The sequence below is a fragment of the Poeciliopsis prolifica genome, unplaced genomic scaffold, assembly GCF_027474105.1.
Source record: "Poeciliopsis prolifica strain line A6 unplaced genomic scaffold, Auburn_PproV2 SCAFFOLD044, whole genome shotgun sequence".
NCBI classification, from domain to species: Eukaryota; Metazoa; Chordata; class Actinopteri; order Cyprinodontiformes; family Poeciliidae; genus Poeciliopsis; species Poeciliopsis prolifica.
The window spans coordinates 2,417,110-2,431,414 of record NW_026562419.1 but is presented as its reverse complement, the minus strand read 5'-3'; the positions used below and the strand labels follow the sequence as shown (position 1 = coordinate 2,431,414).

Here is a 14,305-nt window from a genome sequence, read left to right as displayed (position 1 = left end):
TTCAACAGAACAACAACAAGAAGAAGACGGTATATTTATGTTGGCTAAAGCAGTGAACTGTGTTTTTGTTCACTAAATGAATCAAGTTATAAAAATCACAGGCATCCAACACGTCTTCAGTTTATGTGCATCTGATTTTAAAGCCTAAATGTGTCTGAATTCACTGACATGATATCTTAAATCTACCTTTCAGGATCTAACAAAAAGACGAACCTCGTGAAAAATCTCCCGCTTATAATCATCATTTTGTTGTCCACCATTTTCACTGTGTTGCTCTGTGTGGTTGGACTGATTCTCTACAGGAAACGCTCAGGTCCGCTAACTCACCTCCTCGATTCTCTGCATTTTAATTACAGAGGACAGACTATCAGTTTCATTATTAACCTTTCTTAAAACTGACAATATAATCATTTTTCTAAATTATAAAGTTTTTTTTCTCTCTTTCTTTAATTGCAGACTCAAAAAATGAAATTGTCTCAGATCCGAAGGCTACAACTTATGCCTTTGTTAAGAAACCCGGGACGAGGAAAGGTGAGTGTTTTTTGTTTAGGTTTATAAAAGACATGACGTTCATTGTCTTTTTTTTTTTTGAACAGATGCAGACGCTGCGAACAAACCAGACAATATCACGTATGCTGCCATAGAGATAAAGAAGAAAGGTATTTGTATTGCCTGCGGTGCAGAAACCGTGACAGTAGTTCAGTTTTACACGCTAACTCTGAGAAGGATTATTTTCAGACAGATGTATCGATGGGAGTAATTTTATCTCACCATCAAACCACAGGCTGCAGCTCCACATGTAGCAAACAGACAAGCATAGATTCAACCTGACATTAAACAGAAAACTGTCTCCAACTGCTGCATCATTTCTGCACAAATACTAACAACAAAAACAAAAAGCTTCGACTCAATAGGATCAGAAATAATTGATGCCAAAAGCTGCTAAACTTTAGAAAAGAAAGCTTCACTAAAATCTTCAACTGGTTGCAGTTTTCTAGTAAATTTTCTGTTTTTTGTTCATCAGGGTCAAAGGTTACCTCAGCTGCCACCGACAGACGTTCTCCAGAGCAGGAGTCAGTCTACGCTTCAGTCGCCCTGAAAACTTAAATGACTTTTTTTATTGACTGTTTGGCTTTTTGAGTTCATGCTAGAAGAGTCACTGACATTTTTATCTCAAGTTCAAATGGACAAAAACAACAAAGCAAGAATAAACAGAACAATTTAATATACATTTATGTTGCTTATAGAAATTTAAAAAATGTTTTTAGGACTCATCGTCTTTCTCTTTCAGACTTTTGCTTGTTGTATTTTCTAGTTTTATGATGTTCTTGTTTCCTTTGTTGTCACATCTGTCTGGTTTTCAGAAGAGCAGCGACTGCTTTATAAATAAACTCACTGTGATGATCGTCACTTTATAGAAATATTAATATCTCCAGCGGTTCATGTATTCATTCTGAGTCAGACTGAGGTCAGTCTGCTGTCTGCAGTCAGAGAATGAATGAAAAACAGCTGAGCTAATCCAATCTAATGGTGTTAAACTAGCGCCACCTGCTGTCCAAACACCAAATGCTGCATCCACACACTGAAATTCATATTTGTACTTCAGGAGAAATTATTCAGTAAATTTTTACAAACTCAAACCAACAATTATAAATTATGTTTTTCTTCCAATGTGCTAATGGGCAACATGACGAGGTCATGGGTTCAATCCCCATACTGACCAAATGAAATCTAAAGTCTTTCACACAATAAACACTTCAAAATAAAAATGGCTCAAAAATAAAATCAACATTTCAAAATAAAATAAAAAACAACTGAAAAATGTACATGTTGATTCTGAAAAACGTTCCTAAAGTCTTCAGATCATAAACTGAGTTTTTCTTAAATTAATGTGAACTCAGCATGATGTGTGGACAGTTAGCTCACCTGGTCAGAAACGAGGTGCTAATGATGCCAAGGTTGTGGGTTCAATCTCCATACTGGTTAATTGAAAGATAAAAGCTTTCAGAAAATCAGCGATTCAAGTTTGCAGAAGGTTTTAAATGAAACCATTATGCTTACTGGTTTTGAAAAACATTAGAATACAAATATATATAGAGAGAGAAAGTTCATACATCACATAAGTCAAGGCCCGCTTGCTGCATCCAGCCTGCGAATGAATCATCTGTTGCTTTCTGGATGATATTTAATCTCTATTAGAATCAGCCACAGATTAAATGACACAAAAGAGTTTTGCTGCAGCAGTGAATATAAATTAACAGGCCTGCGGTGATGCAATGTGCTGCTGATAACCACTAGATGGCAGAAAAACTGCACCATAAGAAGCCAGCGACAGTAAATATACTGCTAATATTTAGTAGGATCAATATTTCATGTTCAGCCAGTAGGGGGCGACAAAACACCGGCTTCTCGTAGTCAGATAATTAGTAAAGGTCCAGTTAACTGTTGCATAAGTTCTAAATAAAGAATCTTTGAGAGTCCAATTAACAGACTTTCATACAGTTAGAGCACTGTGTAAAAAAATAAAATAATCCAAGCTGTTACAAGATGAAGACTGAGGTTATAAACAGACAGGAAGACTGTAGACGACCATGTAATAAACTGTTCATAGTTTGTTCACACAAATATTAAGTTCTTTTGCAGAACCATAACAGAACCTGAGTATCTGTGTGTATTAATTAAATATTAAATTAAAGTTAATTGTACATTAATATGTCATTATTTCTACCTGCTGCTTTGCTGCACTGAGTAACAATCCAAACAGGAAGAGGAAGTTCTGCTGCACATGATCTGGGTTCACATGTGAGACACGTTCAGTCAGCATCAAGCATCAGTCATGGAGGTCACAGCTCTCTGCTCACAGATCTGTGAGTACAGATACAGTCTATATATTATCTATACTTTGAGTTTTTAATCTAAAGCTTCTCCTCATGTTTCTACAGTCATGAACGTTTTTGTCTTTCTGTTGATACAAACTGATCTGAGTTTCACGGATCAGAAAACCTGGTGAGTTGGAAACTATTTTGTTACATGCATTTATTTTTGAATTGTTTTTTTTTTTATTAGATTTAATTCTAATTATTTTTAATCTGTTTACAAACAAATCCAGCAGCAATCTAAAATTATCACAAGTTAAAAAAATAAGTTTTCATTGTTATTTTCCATGGATTTATATTGAAGTTGATCAATTCATTTCTGTTTTTTATCTTTGCAGCTTTTCCTGTTGTCTCTCCAGACAGACTTCAGTTCTTTGAGTACGAGTCTGTCTTTGTAAGCTGTGAGGAAGACGAGAAAGTGAGGAGAAAACTTCACAAAATGAGTTCAGCAGATCATTCTGGCGCCTGCAGCGTCGCAGCTGCATCCTGCAGCATTCAGTTCGCTTTTGAGAGACACAGCGGAGAATACTGGTGTGAAAACCATGAAGGGGAAAAGAGCCGGGCTCTCAACATCTGTTACAGGTCTGAACTCACAATGACGTATTAAAAAGTTTTTCTTTAAATTAACTAAAATAATGTCTTTTAGAAAATATGCAAATGTAAAATTCTAAGGTTAATTTACAGAACAAAATTATATCAAGATAAATCCTTTCAGAATATTTCCCCCTTGAATCTTTATAAGTGAATAATAAACTAAGTAAAATCTGATAAAACTGAAAAAATATAAAATAAGTAAATGGATGTACAAGAGTCATATTTGTTTTTTATGTCATGCAAACCAGGCATTTTAAAATGTTGTAACTTTTCATATCTACTGAAAATAAACATGTAGATTTTGAATTTGTTATAAATCCAGCAGAAATCGTCGCGTAACATTTGAAACTTCTTCTCCTGTCGCTCAGGCGGATCCGTCATCCTGAATGTTTCTGCTCAACCTGTGAAGGAAGGATCTGCTGTGACTCTTCAGTGCATTATGAAGGATTCAGAAAAAAACACACTTCAGTGATTTCTACAAAGATGGCGTCCATATTGGAACTCACTATGAAACCGATCTGACCTTCAACAAGGTCACCAAGTCAGACGAAGGACTCTATAAATGCACCATTTCCAACTCAGGAGAGTCTGCTGAAAGCTGGCTGGCTGTTGTCAGTCCAATAGGAGGTACGTTTGATACCAAAGTTAAAATAATTCTTCAAATAGAAGAAAATATTCTTTAATCTTTAGGATACAATGGAGGAGATTTGGTCTAAAAGCAAAAGGTTTATAAAGTCTAAGCTCAGATGCAGATTTATTTTCTCAGAGAATCTTTGAAAAGTTTAGAGCAGAAAAATAGGTTTCAAAGTTCAGCCTTGTGCAAACCTGCAGAGCATGGAAACTGAAACGTTTGGGTGTCTGCATGTCTCTCACTGTCCACTGAGTTTTACGTCTCATTTTCAGGATCTAATGAAGAGACGCAGCCTTTGACTAACATGCTGATTATCATTTTGTTGTCCGTGGTTTTTGCTCTGCTCTTCTGGGTCATTGGACTGATTCTCTACAAGAAACACAGAGGTACCGTTAACTCCTTTAAATGTTCTCTCTGCAACATGTGCAACATGAGTTTGATCATTTATCTTTGTTTTAGTTGAGGAAAAAACCCTAACCCTAAACGGGAATGTCAAAATTCAACCTGATTCTTTTAGGGCTTTTTAGTGGAAAATTCTAATTATATTTTGAAAATTATATCTGAAATTATATCTACAGACTCAAATATATACATATTTGGTCAAAAGTCTCTGCAAGCACCTAAACAACTTTTTGCATAATTTAGGTAAAATATTTTTCTTTTTTTCTAACAATATTAATAAAACAACAACTGTACAGCAGGTATCATCAAATCAAACCAAATCAAACCAAATATGAATATTAAATTCACCCAGAGCGAGGCAGAGTAAACAAAACTTTGCTCAGATAAAAGTAGCAATACTTAAAATATAGACATCTAAAAACTTACTTAAGTAAAAAAAGTATTTAGTAAAAAGTCTACTCAAGTTTTAACTGATTAAATCTAATTAAATATTTTAAAATTACATAATCATACTGAATAAAATGTTAGAGTAAGTGGGAATTTTGGTATATTAAGGACCAAAATTATGGTAATTCATGCAAGTTACCAAGAAAATTAAAAAATCAGGCAAAATAAATATTTTCAAAATCAGTTTCTTTCAATATAAACTTTAACAAAAACTGCAGGTGTGTTTCTGTGTCTGGTGAATTTTTAGTTGAAACATGTTTGTTTTTCATTCAGTGGGAAGAAAATCAATAAATTTTCCTCAAGTAAGTGAAAAGATACGACTCAAGTAAAAATAGAAAGTACAGTTTACTAAAAATACATTTTTTTAAAAAGTTACTCAAATTAATGTAACTGTGTAAATTCCCAACTCTGGCTTCGCTTCACCAGACTCCAGTAAACGGATCATTAATGCGACTCTGAGAACTGAACTGAGGAAGTGATTCAGTCATTTAACTGACCAGAACTTTACTGGTCAGTTAAAGTTCTGACCAGTAAACTGGTCAGAACTTTAAAGTTCTGATAAATTACCAGAACTTTACTGGTCATTTACCAGAACTTTCACACAGAAACGAATGTAAAAGTTGCTGTCGACTCTCAAATGACCAACATCCAGACAGACCAATCATCTGCAGTGGATTACATTTTTTTTTTCTGTTTCATTTTTGCAGCCTTGAGAAATGAAATTGTCTCAGATCCAAATGATTCAACATATGCTTTGGTGAACAAGCCTGGGAAGAGGAAAGGTAGATGTTTGTTTCTGTCACACATTATTGTTGAAAACAGCAGAAGTCATTTTTAGTGCTTGGATGTTTTTCACCAGGTGACTCTACAAATAAACCGGATGATGTCACGTACGCCGCCGTTGAGATAAAGAAGAAAGGTATTATTACCATGATGACTCATCTGTCCTCTGTGGCGCAGACTCCGTGACATTAGCTCAGTTTTACACTCCAACTATTTTCAGACAGGCAGACGTATCTGTCAGTTAAGAAACACGTAGTGAAACCACCGGGCGCAGCGAGGGGCCCCTCAGCTCGCTCCTTTACACAACAATAGAAATCACACGGAAATAAAACACTGATCTAATTCTGCATCCACGCCTTCACAAAAACACATCTCCTAAAAACACACTGACAGCTTTAACTGCATGGAGTCTGAAATAACTGGTGCTAACAGCTGCAGAAAAATTGAAACTTAAACTGACTGTGGTTTTCAAATGATTGTTATTTTTTTCGTCCATCAGGGTCAAAGGTTTCCAGAGCGACCGCTGCCCAGCGTTCATCAGAGCAGGAGTCGGTCTATTCGTCCATCGCCCTGAAAAGAGGAGAGTTAAATTAGTCATGATACGTCAGCAAAGTCTGTTTCTGTCCCGTTAAGCAAAGCTGAAAGCTTCAGTCACTAACTGGTTGAAATTGACAAAGTGATGATAAATATGACACTGAAAACTTTAACAGTACGAATATCATTATAGATCAAATGAAATGTGGAGTTCATGTCATCTGTTCATGTGTAGTCATTGTGTCTTTTTATTCTGTTGTGTTTTTATGCATCTGTTTGTGTTTTCATAAGAGCAAAGGAATATTTTCAAAAATCAGTGTGTGCATCACAGTGATGGTCTGTGCATTAAAGCAGCTCAGGTATTCTTAGCTTACATGTGTCTAAAGTGGGATTTACTGACACTTCTTGACCTTTAATGATCCATCATTGAACCACTGCAGGCTCCTCTCTCCAGACTTACCTGAGAAGGACTTTAGGTGTGTTTCAAAAGACCAGAATATATGACACTGGGCTGTAAGTTGACAGCCTGACAGCAGAACCTCCAGTTTAATGCAATTTGTGGTTCCTTAAATAAATGATTTCTGCCAGTTGACACAAAAATTCAACTTAATTTGTTGTGTCGTCTTATATAGAATCAGTTACATTTTCTGCCTGAAATAGTTTTCAGGTGATGTTTTTGTGACTTGGCAACAGTAAAATTCAGTTTTAGTGAAATAATTTCTTACACAACTTTGAACACAAGTGTCTTTTTGATGAGTGAAGCTTGTCAGAGACATTTTCAATGTCAAAAAGTCATATGCTGACAATATTTTATCACATATTATCCTAAATGTCCATCTTTGTTATAACATCCAAAAACTCCCCTTACTACAGAAATGCAACTCCATTTTTTGGCAACATCTTGCCTTATTAGTGGCCGTGGAAACAACAGATTATTTTCTGTGAATTAAATCAGAGATGAATTATCAGTTTTTATTGTTTTTGTTTTGTATTTAAAGTTGATGCTATAGTGTTATGATTTAAAGGGGGTAAAAATCCTATTGAATATAAAAATTTGTCATGAGCTCCACATTAGCCACATGTGGCTAATGTTGAGGCTAATTAGCCTCAAACATTGTATAAATGCTGGAGGCCCCTGTGCTGCAGTACTCACTAACGGCCACTAGATGGGATGAAAGACGCTGGACTGAGAAAACGAAAGTTTCTGCAGGATTCTCCTCCTTCCTGCCCACATGAGCGACAAAGATCTTTGTTTGGCTGTATTGGTCAAGGATGTTTGCACAAAAATATATTATCTTAAGAGGAAGAAGTAAAAAAATCAACAGTATGTATATGTATGTAAATAGCCAACAGACTGAACACTGAGAAAAAGTATCAATTAAAAATTGTGTGAAGGGAAAATCTCCCGGCGTGTGAAAACAGATTATTTAGGAAATCTATTGACTGAGGGAAAGAAAGATACACAACTTTTAATACAAACTGGTTAGTTCACATACAACAGTGACCAAATGTTAGTGCAAATGTATTTGTTATGAAAACCTGTCAAATTCACATGATACTTATTAACTTTAAGCAGAAACAGAGTACCTAGTGACAAAACCTATATGATAGATTCCCCATCTGATTGTGACAAATCAGTCTTGCATCTCTATTCTTATTCAATGCTTTTAATTTCTCTCTTGAGGAAGAAACTGTTAAGTTTTCAAAAAGAATCAGGAACTTTGAACTGTAACAGTGAAACTAAAACACTGACAGAAACTGAAAAGTGAACTTTGTTGTTCGCCTTTATTAGAAAACCTATGAGTTTCAGATAAGAAACAAATAAAGTCGACAAATTCTAGCAAAGATTGCAGAAGGTTTTTCCTTTTAATTTTGACGAAGAAACTAACTTTGGTCAGTGGAAGTTAAACAAATCACACATGAAATGAGAAGTCATATTGTACCAAGTTTATTATAAAGTCACCAAATGTGTGTGATATACAAACCAATATTAATTTTTCTTGTGGTTTATTAAATAATGTTTCTTTCATCCTGTGTTTTCCGAGGTCTTGACCTCAAATTTGCTCTCAGTGCAGCTTCACTGGGAGTTTCTCTTATCGTCTTTCTCATTCGCTGTGCAGGTATCCCAGAAATGCAACTTGGATAATAAGCAAACTGATAAAGTTTTAAAACTGAAATTTCTTATGTAATAAAAAATGTCTTATTCAGTTACTTCAAGATGCTTGAAGTAACACTTTTTAAAGTCAAAGTTGGAAAGAATGTTCCAGTTTTACTGTTACAGAGGTAAATATATTTTTGAGTGGAATCATGTTATATTTATATTATACAAACAAAATATATATTATACAAGCATCATAATTATATTGTTAATGGCTGTATGACATTTTAATCAACAAAATTGGGCTGATTGATGATTTTAGCAGAGCAAAATAAAAAGACGAAAAAAGAGAAAAAGAAAGAATATCAATGAGAAATTTAGCAAACTAAAACAAACATTGTGGGTTGAGTTAAACCTTATCTGTCTTTCTATCTGTATCCTCAACTGCCAATTGCAACGACTCATCCCTGATAGAAACTGAAAGAAAAAGAAAACGCTGGTTTATTTAAATCTGACAGAAGAGCAAAAAGAAAGCAGCTTTTGCTCCTTTCACTGAATTTGATCCGATTGCAATGGAAACCTCAGTGGGAATCTTTGTTGCATTTCTTGGTCTTGCAGCCTCAACAGGTAAATCTTTATGATTCTAAAACAGTTGAGTTTAAAGATAATAGTTTAGCTTTCACTTATGTCAGAGTGAGCAAATCTCTGAGCAACAATAATAGACCCAGTTCTAAACAACCACTGACTAAAATGGGCTTGTAGTTTTAGTTTCCAGATAATTTCAGATAAGAACAAGTTTTAGAGACTTTTAACAATAATCGTAGCAAAAACGAGCAGGCATGAAACGTTTTGATGGGGAACCTCAGACAGAGGAAGTGAGGCGAGCCGCCCAACAAGAGGCAACGTTCCTGTCTGGATCCCAGACAGAAACTCTGGTTTCTGCTGCTGCACATCCTGTCTGCATTTCCATCACTCATCATCACAGAGAACATGGATTTCTATAATTCTCAGGACAATCACCAAACTGTGTTTCAAAATTGTACAACAAAAGAAACGTTCCCATACTTACAGCTTCCTTTTCTTTATTGAAAAACAATCTGAATGCATGTAAAAAAATCATTTTTTCTGCTCCAGTTCAATCTGCACCAGCTCAAGAATATTTCAGCCAACATTATAAAGACGCTCAAAGACAAGAAAATGAAACGCAGTCAGACGCCATGCTGACTTCCCGTAACACCACAACAGGTGATGCTCACGGTTTTTGTTCCAGATGATGTTATAATAATCACGCTACACGTGTTCTGTGCTACACTTAAGTTGAATGCATAACAAATTCAGTTTTGTGTTTATGTGAATTTTTCCTCTTTTTCTCAGGATCAAACATTTCTCGTGGGCAACTGATCGGCATCGTTGTCGGCGTCGTTGTTGCTGCGCTCATAGTCACCGTTTCTTGTGCTGTTATGGCAGGTATGTCTGAAATCCAAAAAACAACATACATGTATTTTTTACTGGTAAAATATTAACTATATCCAATAGAGGAAAAAAGGGACAACATAGCAAGTTAATACTGAATTCAAGCTAAACCTCATTTAAAGACCTAAATAAATGTTTTAGAAAGAAACTTTAAGAAAGATGAATGTTTTTGAAAGAACATTATTTTTTGATAATGCATGTTCGTTTATTTTTCAGGTCTCAGTAATTCTTGGGCAACATTTTTTCAGTGTTTTTGTAGCTGCTGTCAATTATGCCTTGAAATAGCAGAAGCAGTCGACTGTGCGCCGCTGGATTGTGACGCGATGCTGGATTGTGCTTGTGACGCGATGCGACGCGACGCTTTGAGTTTCTCCAGGGAGCCGCTGTGATGCACCCAGCCAGCCAAAATAAAACTTATGGAGTATTTTAATGTAATGTACATATCTTGTTTTGTTCAAATGTTTTCAGATTTTAGAGAGACTGTGTTGGATGATGAAGCTCCTGGTGTTTCTGGGTCATGACCTGATGCCATGTCTGGATATGGTTCCTAGATGTAATATTTAGTTTTTCATTCATTCAGACACATTTACCTAACATGTATTTGAACTCAATACTTCTCTTTTTATTGGAACATATCACTAATCCAATGCATCCTGGAAGCTCATCCAAACAAAAGAGGCTTAAAATATCTGAATGCAGGAAAAGCTGTTGGACCTCACCTTTGTTTAAGTGGTTTTGGACTTTGTTTAAGATCCTTTTATCATTATTTTTGTTGTTTTGTTTCTTCTCTAGTTGGCATTTGAGCAGCCATTATATTCTCCTGTGTTATTTGTTTGTTAGGTCAGTTGGGCTGTTAAATATTCTTCACTGCAAGAACTAAATGTGTTTTGGTGAACTGTAATCTTTGAGAGATTTATTTAGTTGAGACAATTATGTTGAATGACATTTAGTGGTTAAATAAATGTATGATATAAAAATATTATACTTATGAACGATGCTTGCTTTGTTTCTGTAAATATTTGATCATCTTCTTGTAATTGTTCATAAATAGTATATTTCTTCATTAATTTGGTTTATATTTATTGTCATTTATTTTCCATGTATATATTTCTATTAAAAATTAATTTTAATAGTATTTATCTCAATAAATTATGTACTAATACTGTTGAAAATTGTAGCTGAAATCCATTTGAAAAAATGTTTATATGGCACATGCATCAAAATTCATATTTAATTGTGATAAAACTTTTCTATAATGTTTTCATATTCAGGACGGCTGTAATATATCAGCTCCTCCAGTCAAATTGACCTTATTTTCAAAATAAAGTCTGTAAAAGGTGATTGGTTTGTGCTGCGGCTCTCGTAGCTTAATGTGACTCTCAGATGCAGAAGCAAGCAGAAAATTATGTTTATTATAATAAATACAACTCCAAACAAACTAGTCTCATCTTTTGGTCCATTCAGGAGATGCATCAAGTCGTACATATTTGGAAACATGAACGACGCAAAAAAAAAGAGATAATAATAATCTGACGTCACAAAACATCAGAATTGAGCAGAAAGGCCTGCAGCTTGACGCAGCCTTTCTGCGCCCCAGTGGTCCTGAGAACGACAGCATCTCTGTGGACCATGTTTAAAGCTCACAGCACAGATATAATACAGACTTCAGAGTTTTGATGTGGTCCATCAGAGCAGGTTGACTTAATTCAGCTTTTGCTTTCAGATGAGTGGATTTGACCATGTGATGGGAGAAGTGGGCTACATATTGCTAACACTGAAACAGGAAGTTGTGGTTGCAGTGACAACATTGGTGCAGTCAGTACTCAGACCACCGTTCAGTCAGCATGGAGGTCACAACACTCTGCGCTTTTTTTGGTAAGTTAAACAGTTTTGTGAAAAGGATCTTGACTTGTGGTGCATAGAAGTAAATTCTAGTTACATATTAGTTGTTGAGGGAATTTCTTCCCAGCCCTTCATTCACAGGCTGTTTCTTTTTGCAGTTTCTTTTCAGGTCCTTCCCAACAGATCGCAGTTCTTCCGGTACGAATCTGCCGCCTTCAGCCTGAGCTGCGACCTGCAGGAAGACGCTGCTGCATGGACAATAAAAAGGAACACGTCCAAACAAATCAATTCACTTTGTCCTGCATACACTGCTGGAAGGAACGACTCTGCATGCCTTTTAACTGAGCTTTATGAAATGGACTCTGGAGTGTACTGGTGTGAATCAGAGGCTGGGAAGATCAGCAACACCATCAACATCACTGTTACTGGTAAAATATTAACTAAACACTCTTTATTGTCTTGTTGTTGATAAATATTTGGATCAGTTTGGGAGAAGAAATGTTTCACCTCCGATTCTTGTAGAGGAATCCACAAATGAGAGTTTTTTTTATTTAGACGGTGAGATCCTCCTGGAGATCCCAGCTCTTCCAGTGATGGAAGGAGACGATGTGGTTCTGCGATGTAGAGAGGGGAACATTATCTGGAAATATTTCATCTGCGTTTTATAAAGACGAGCTTCTCATTGGGGAAAGCGTGAGAGGAAGCATAACTCTACAGAGGGTTTCTAAATCCGACCAAGGACTCTACAAGTGCCACGTATCTGGAGTTGGAGAATCACCAGACAGTTTTCTGACTGTCAGAGGTTAGTGACTGAGCTGAGGAATGGAAATAATCTATTGACCACAGCAACATATTAAGAAGAAAATGTTGAGGATGATAATTATACCCAACCAGGAAGAAACATGAAAAGGTTGACATGAACTTTCTACCTTTGAACTGATTCTAGATATAAATGGTTCTTCCAGTTTGACCTTAAGATGCTTCAGCAGGTCAGTGTAGGAGATATTAACATCTGTCATCCAGATGTTTTCCAGTGCAGAGAGTTAAAGTCTGCAGCTCCCGATCAACAGATTTAAAGAATTTAAGTTTCTGTATATAAAATCGTTCCACTTTGGTCCAGATTGTTGAATTTCAGTTTATTTTTGCTCTATAATGAGTAACACATAACGCTGGTCAATGAACAATGGCAGGCAGCTTAAAGCAAGTTAATTCTCCATGCTTCAAATTGCCCAGTTATTGTTGTCACTCACTGTTATTTCTCACTGAAAGTGTTGACTGTTGTCGCAGAAACTTTGCTGTTCTACTTTATTGCTAACCTGTGGTTGTCTGCTCTTACGCAGGATTTCCTGAATCGCCGCCGTCACTACCTGGAAACATTGCACTTCTTGTGATGGTCACTGGAGTTTCATTATTTCTAGTGATGTTGCTCTGTCTATGGAGAAACCATCCCGGTCAGACACGACTTACTTTTACTGAAACATGAATATTATCAATGTCAGGCTGGATGCAACATCATTAAATTACTCATTACATTTCAAGCTGGAACTAAATATGGTTAAAATCTAATTTGTTCTGTTATACAGACAATTATGACTCTTCTGTTGTGATTTATAGTGGAGAAATCAACAGACAAACACAGAGAGCAACAGGTAAACTTGAACACACTCAGAATGTGAGGGACTTTGTTTTTGTTTTGCTCTTTCAGATTTTTATTCAAAACCCAAATAGTTTAAAGAAAATAAGATGTTTTTGAGTCGATCTAAAGTCAAAGCTACATTTACACAAGAAAATGAAACAAAATGTTAAAAATGAGTGTTGTTTCAGATGATCTCCAGAGGGGGCGCCACTCTGCACTGGTCACTGTGGTCGTGTACAGACCGGCCCACGGACCGGCCCTGAAACCGGCCCTGAAACCGGCCAGAGTTTGGACTTATAAAGCCTACAGAGAATACAGGAAGAAACAGCAAATATTTTCATCTTTACATAATAAAAGTGCGACTCTCTCACCTGCCAACGACTATAATTAATACAAAAGTTTAAAGTTATTAGCCGTTTGTTTCAAGTTTGGACACTTTTGGTGGAATAACTACCATGTTTGTTTATATGTACAAGAAACTGTCAACTGAATCAATAACATCCTTAATCTAGAGATCAATATTTTTATTGAAAAGTTGTAAATATTGTATGTTTTTATTGTGAAACTGAGTTTCTGTTCTGGGCTAAATAACACAACTATATCAACATAAATATGAATTCACAGCACAATCCGCTATGGTCATAATCCATCTTCTATCTAGTTCTTTGTGCTGCTTAGCTGACCTGAAAGTTTCCTTAATTATTGACTCGTTAATGTCTGTATTCATGCAGTAATAGCTGCCAGGTAGGAAATATTGAATCAGAACCAGTGGTCCCCAGTGGTCACCAGAGGTCACAGTGGACACCAGTGGACACAGTGGACACCAGTGGTCACCAGTGGTCACCAGTGGTCACCAGTGGACACCAGTGGTCACCAGTGGACACCAGTGGACACCAGTGGTCACCAGTGGACACCAGTGGTCACCACATTGTTTTTTTTGCAGAGTTGTTTCTCACCTGTGATGATCTGATGCAGGACGCTGAGTCAGC

At 36.1% G+C, this 14,305-nt stretch overlaps 1 protein-coding gene across 1 annotated transcript; it reads left to right on the top strand.

Moving 5' to 3' along the window:
- The first annotated feature begins 8,923 nt into the window (after positions 1 to 8,923).
- On the top strand, positions 8,924 to 14,062 carry LOC129376493 (uncharacterized). Its single transcript, XM_055056109.1, has 9 exons — positions 8,924 to 8,992; positions 9,500 to 9,610; positions 9,740 to 9,832; positions 10,055 to 10,223; positions 11,864 to 12,108; positions 12,306 to 12,482; positions 13,021 to 13,131; positions 13,264 to 13,329; positions 13,505 to 14,062. Exons 1-9 carry the CDS (start codon positions 8,938 to 8,940, stop codon positions 13,705 to 13,707), a joined length of 1,230 nt encoding a protein of 409 aa, XP_054912084.1. The 5' UTR covers positions 8,924 to 8,937; the 3' UTR covers positions 13,708 to 14,062.
- The last annotated feature ends 243 nt before the right edge of the window (positions 14,063 to 14,305 follow it).

Coding starts and splice junctions, on each gene's coding strand:
- LOC129376493 (XM_055056109.1), top strand. CDS start 8,938: ATGGAAACCTCAGTGGGAATCTTTGTTGCATTTCTTGGTCTTGCAGCC. Junction 12,109..12,305: donor CATCAACATCACTGTTACTG/GTAAAATATTAA, acceptor TCTGCGATGTAG/AGAGGGGAACATTATCTGGA. Junction 13,330..13,504: donor ACAAACACAGAGAGCAACAG/GTAAACTTGAAC, acceptor GTGTTGTTTCAG/ATGATCTCCAGAGGGGGCGC.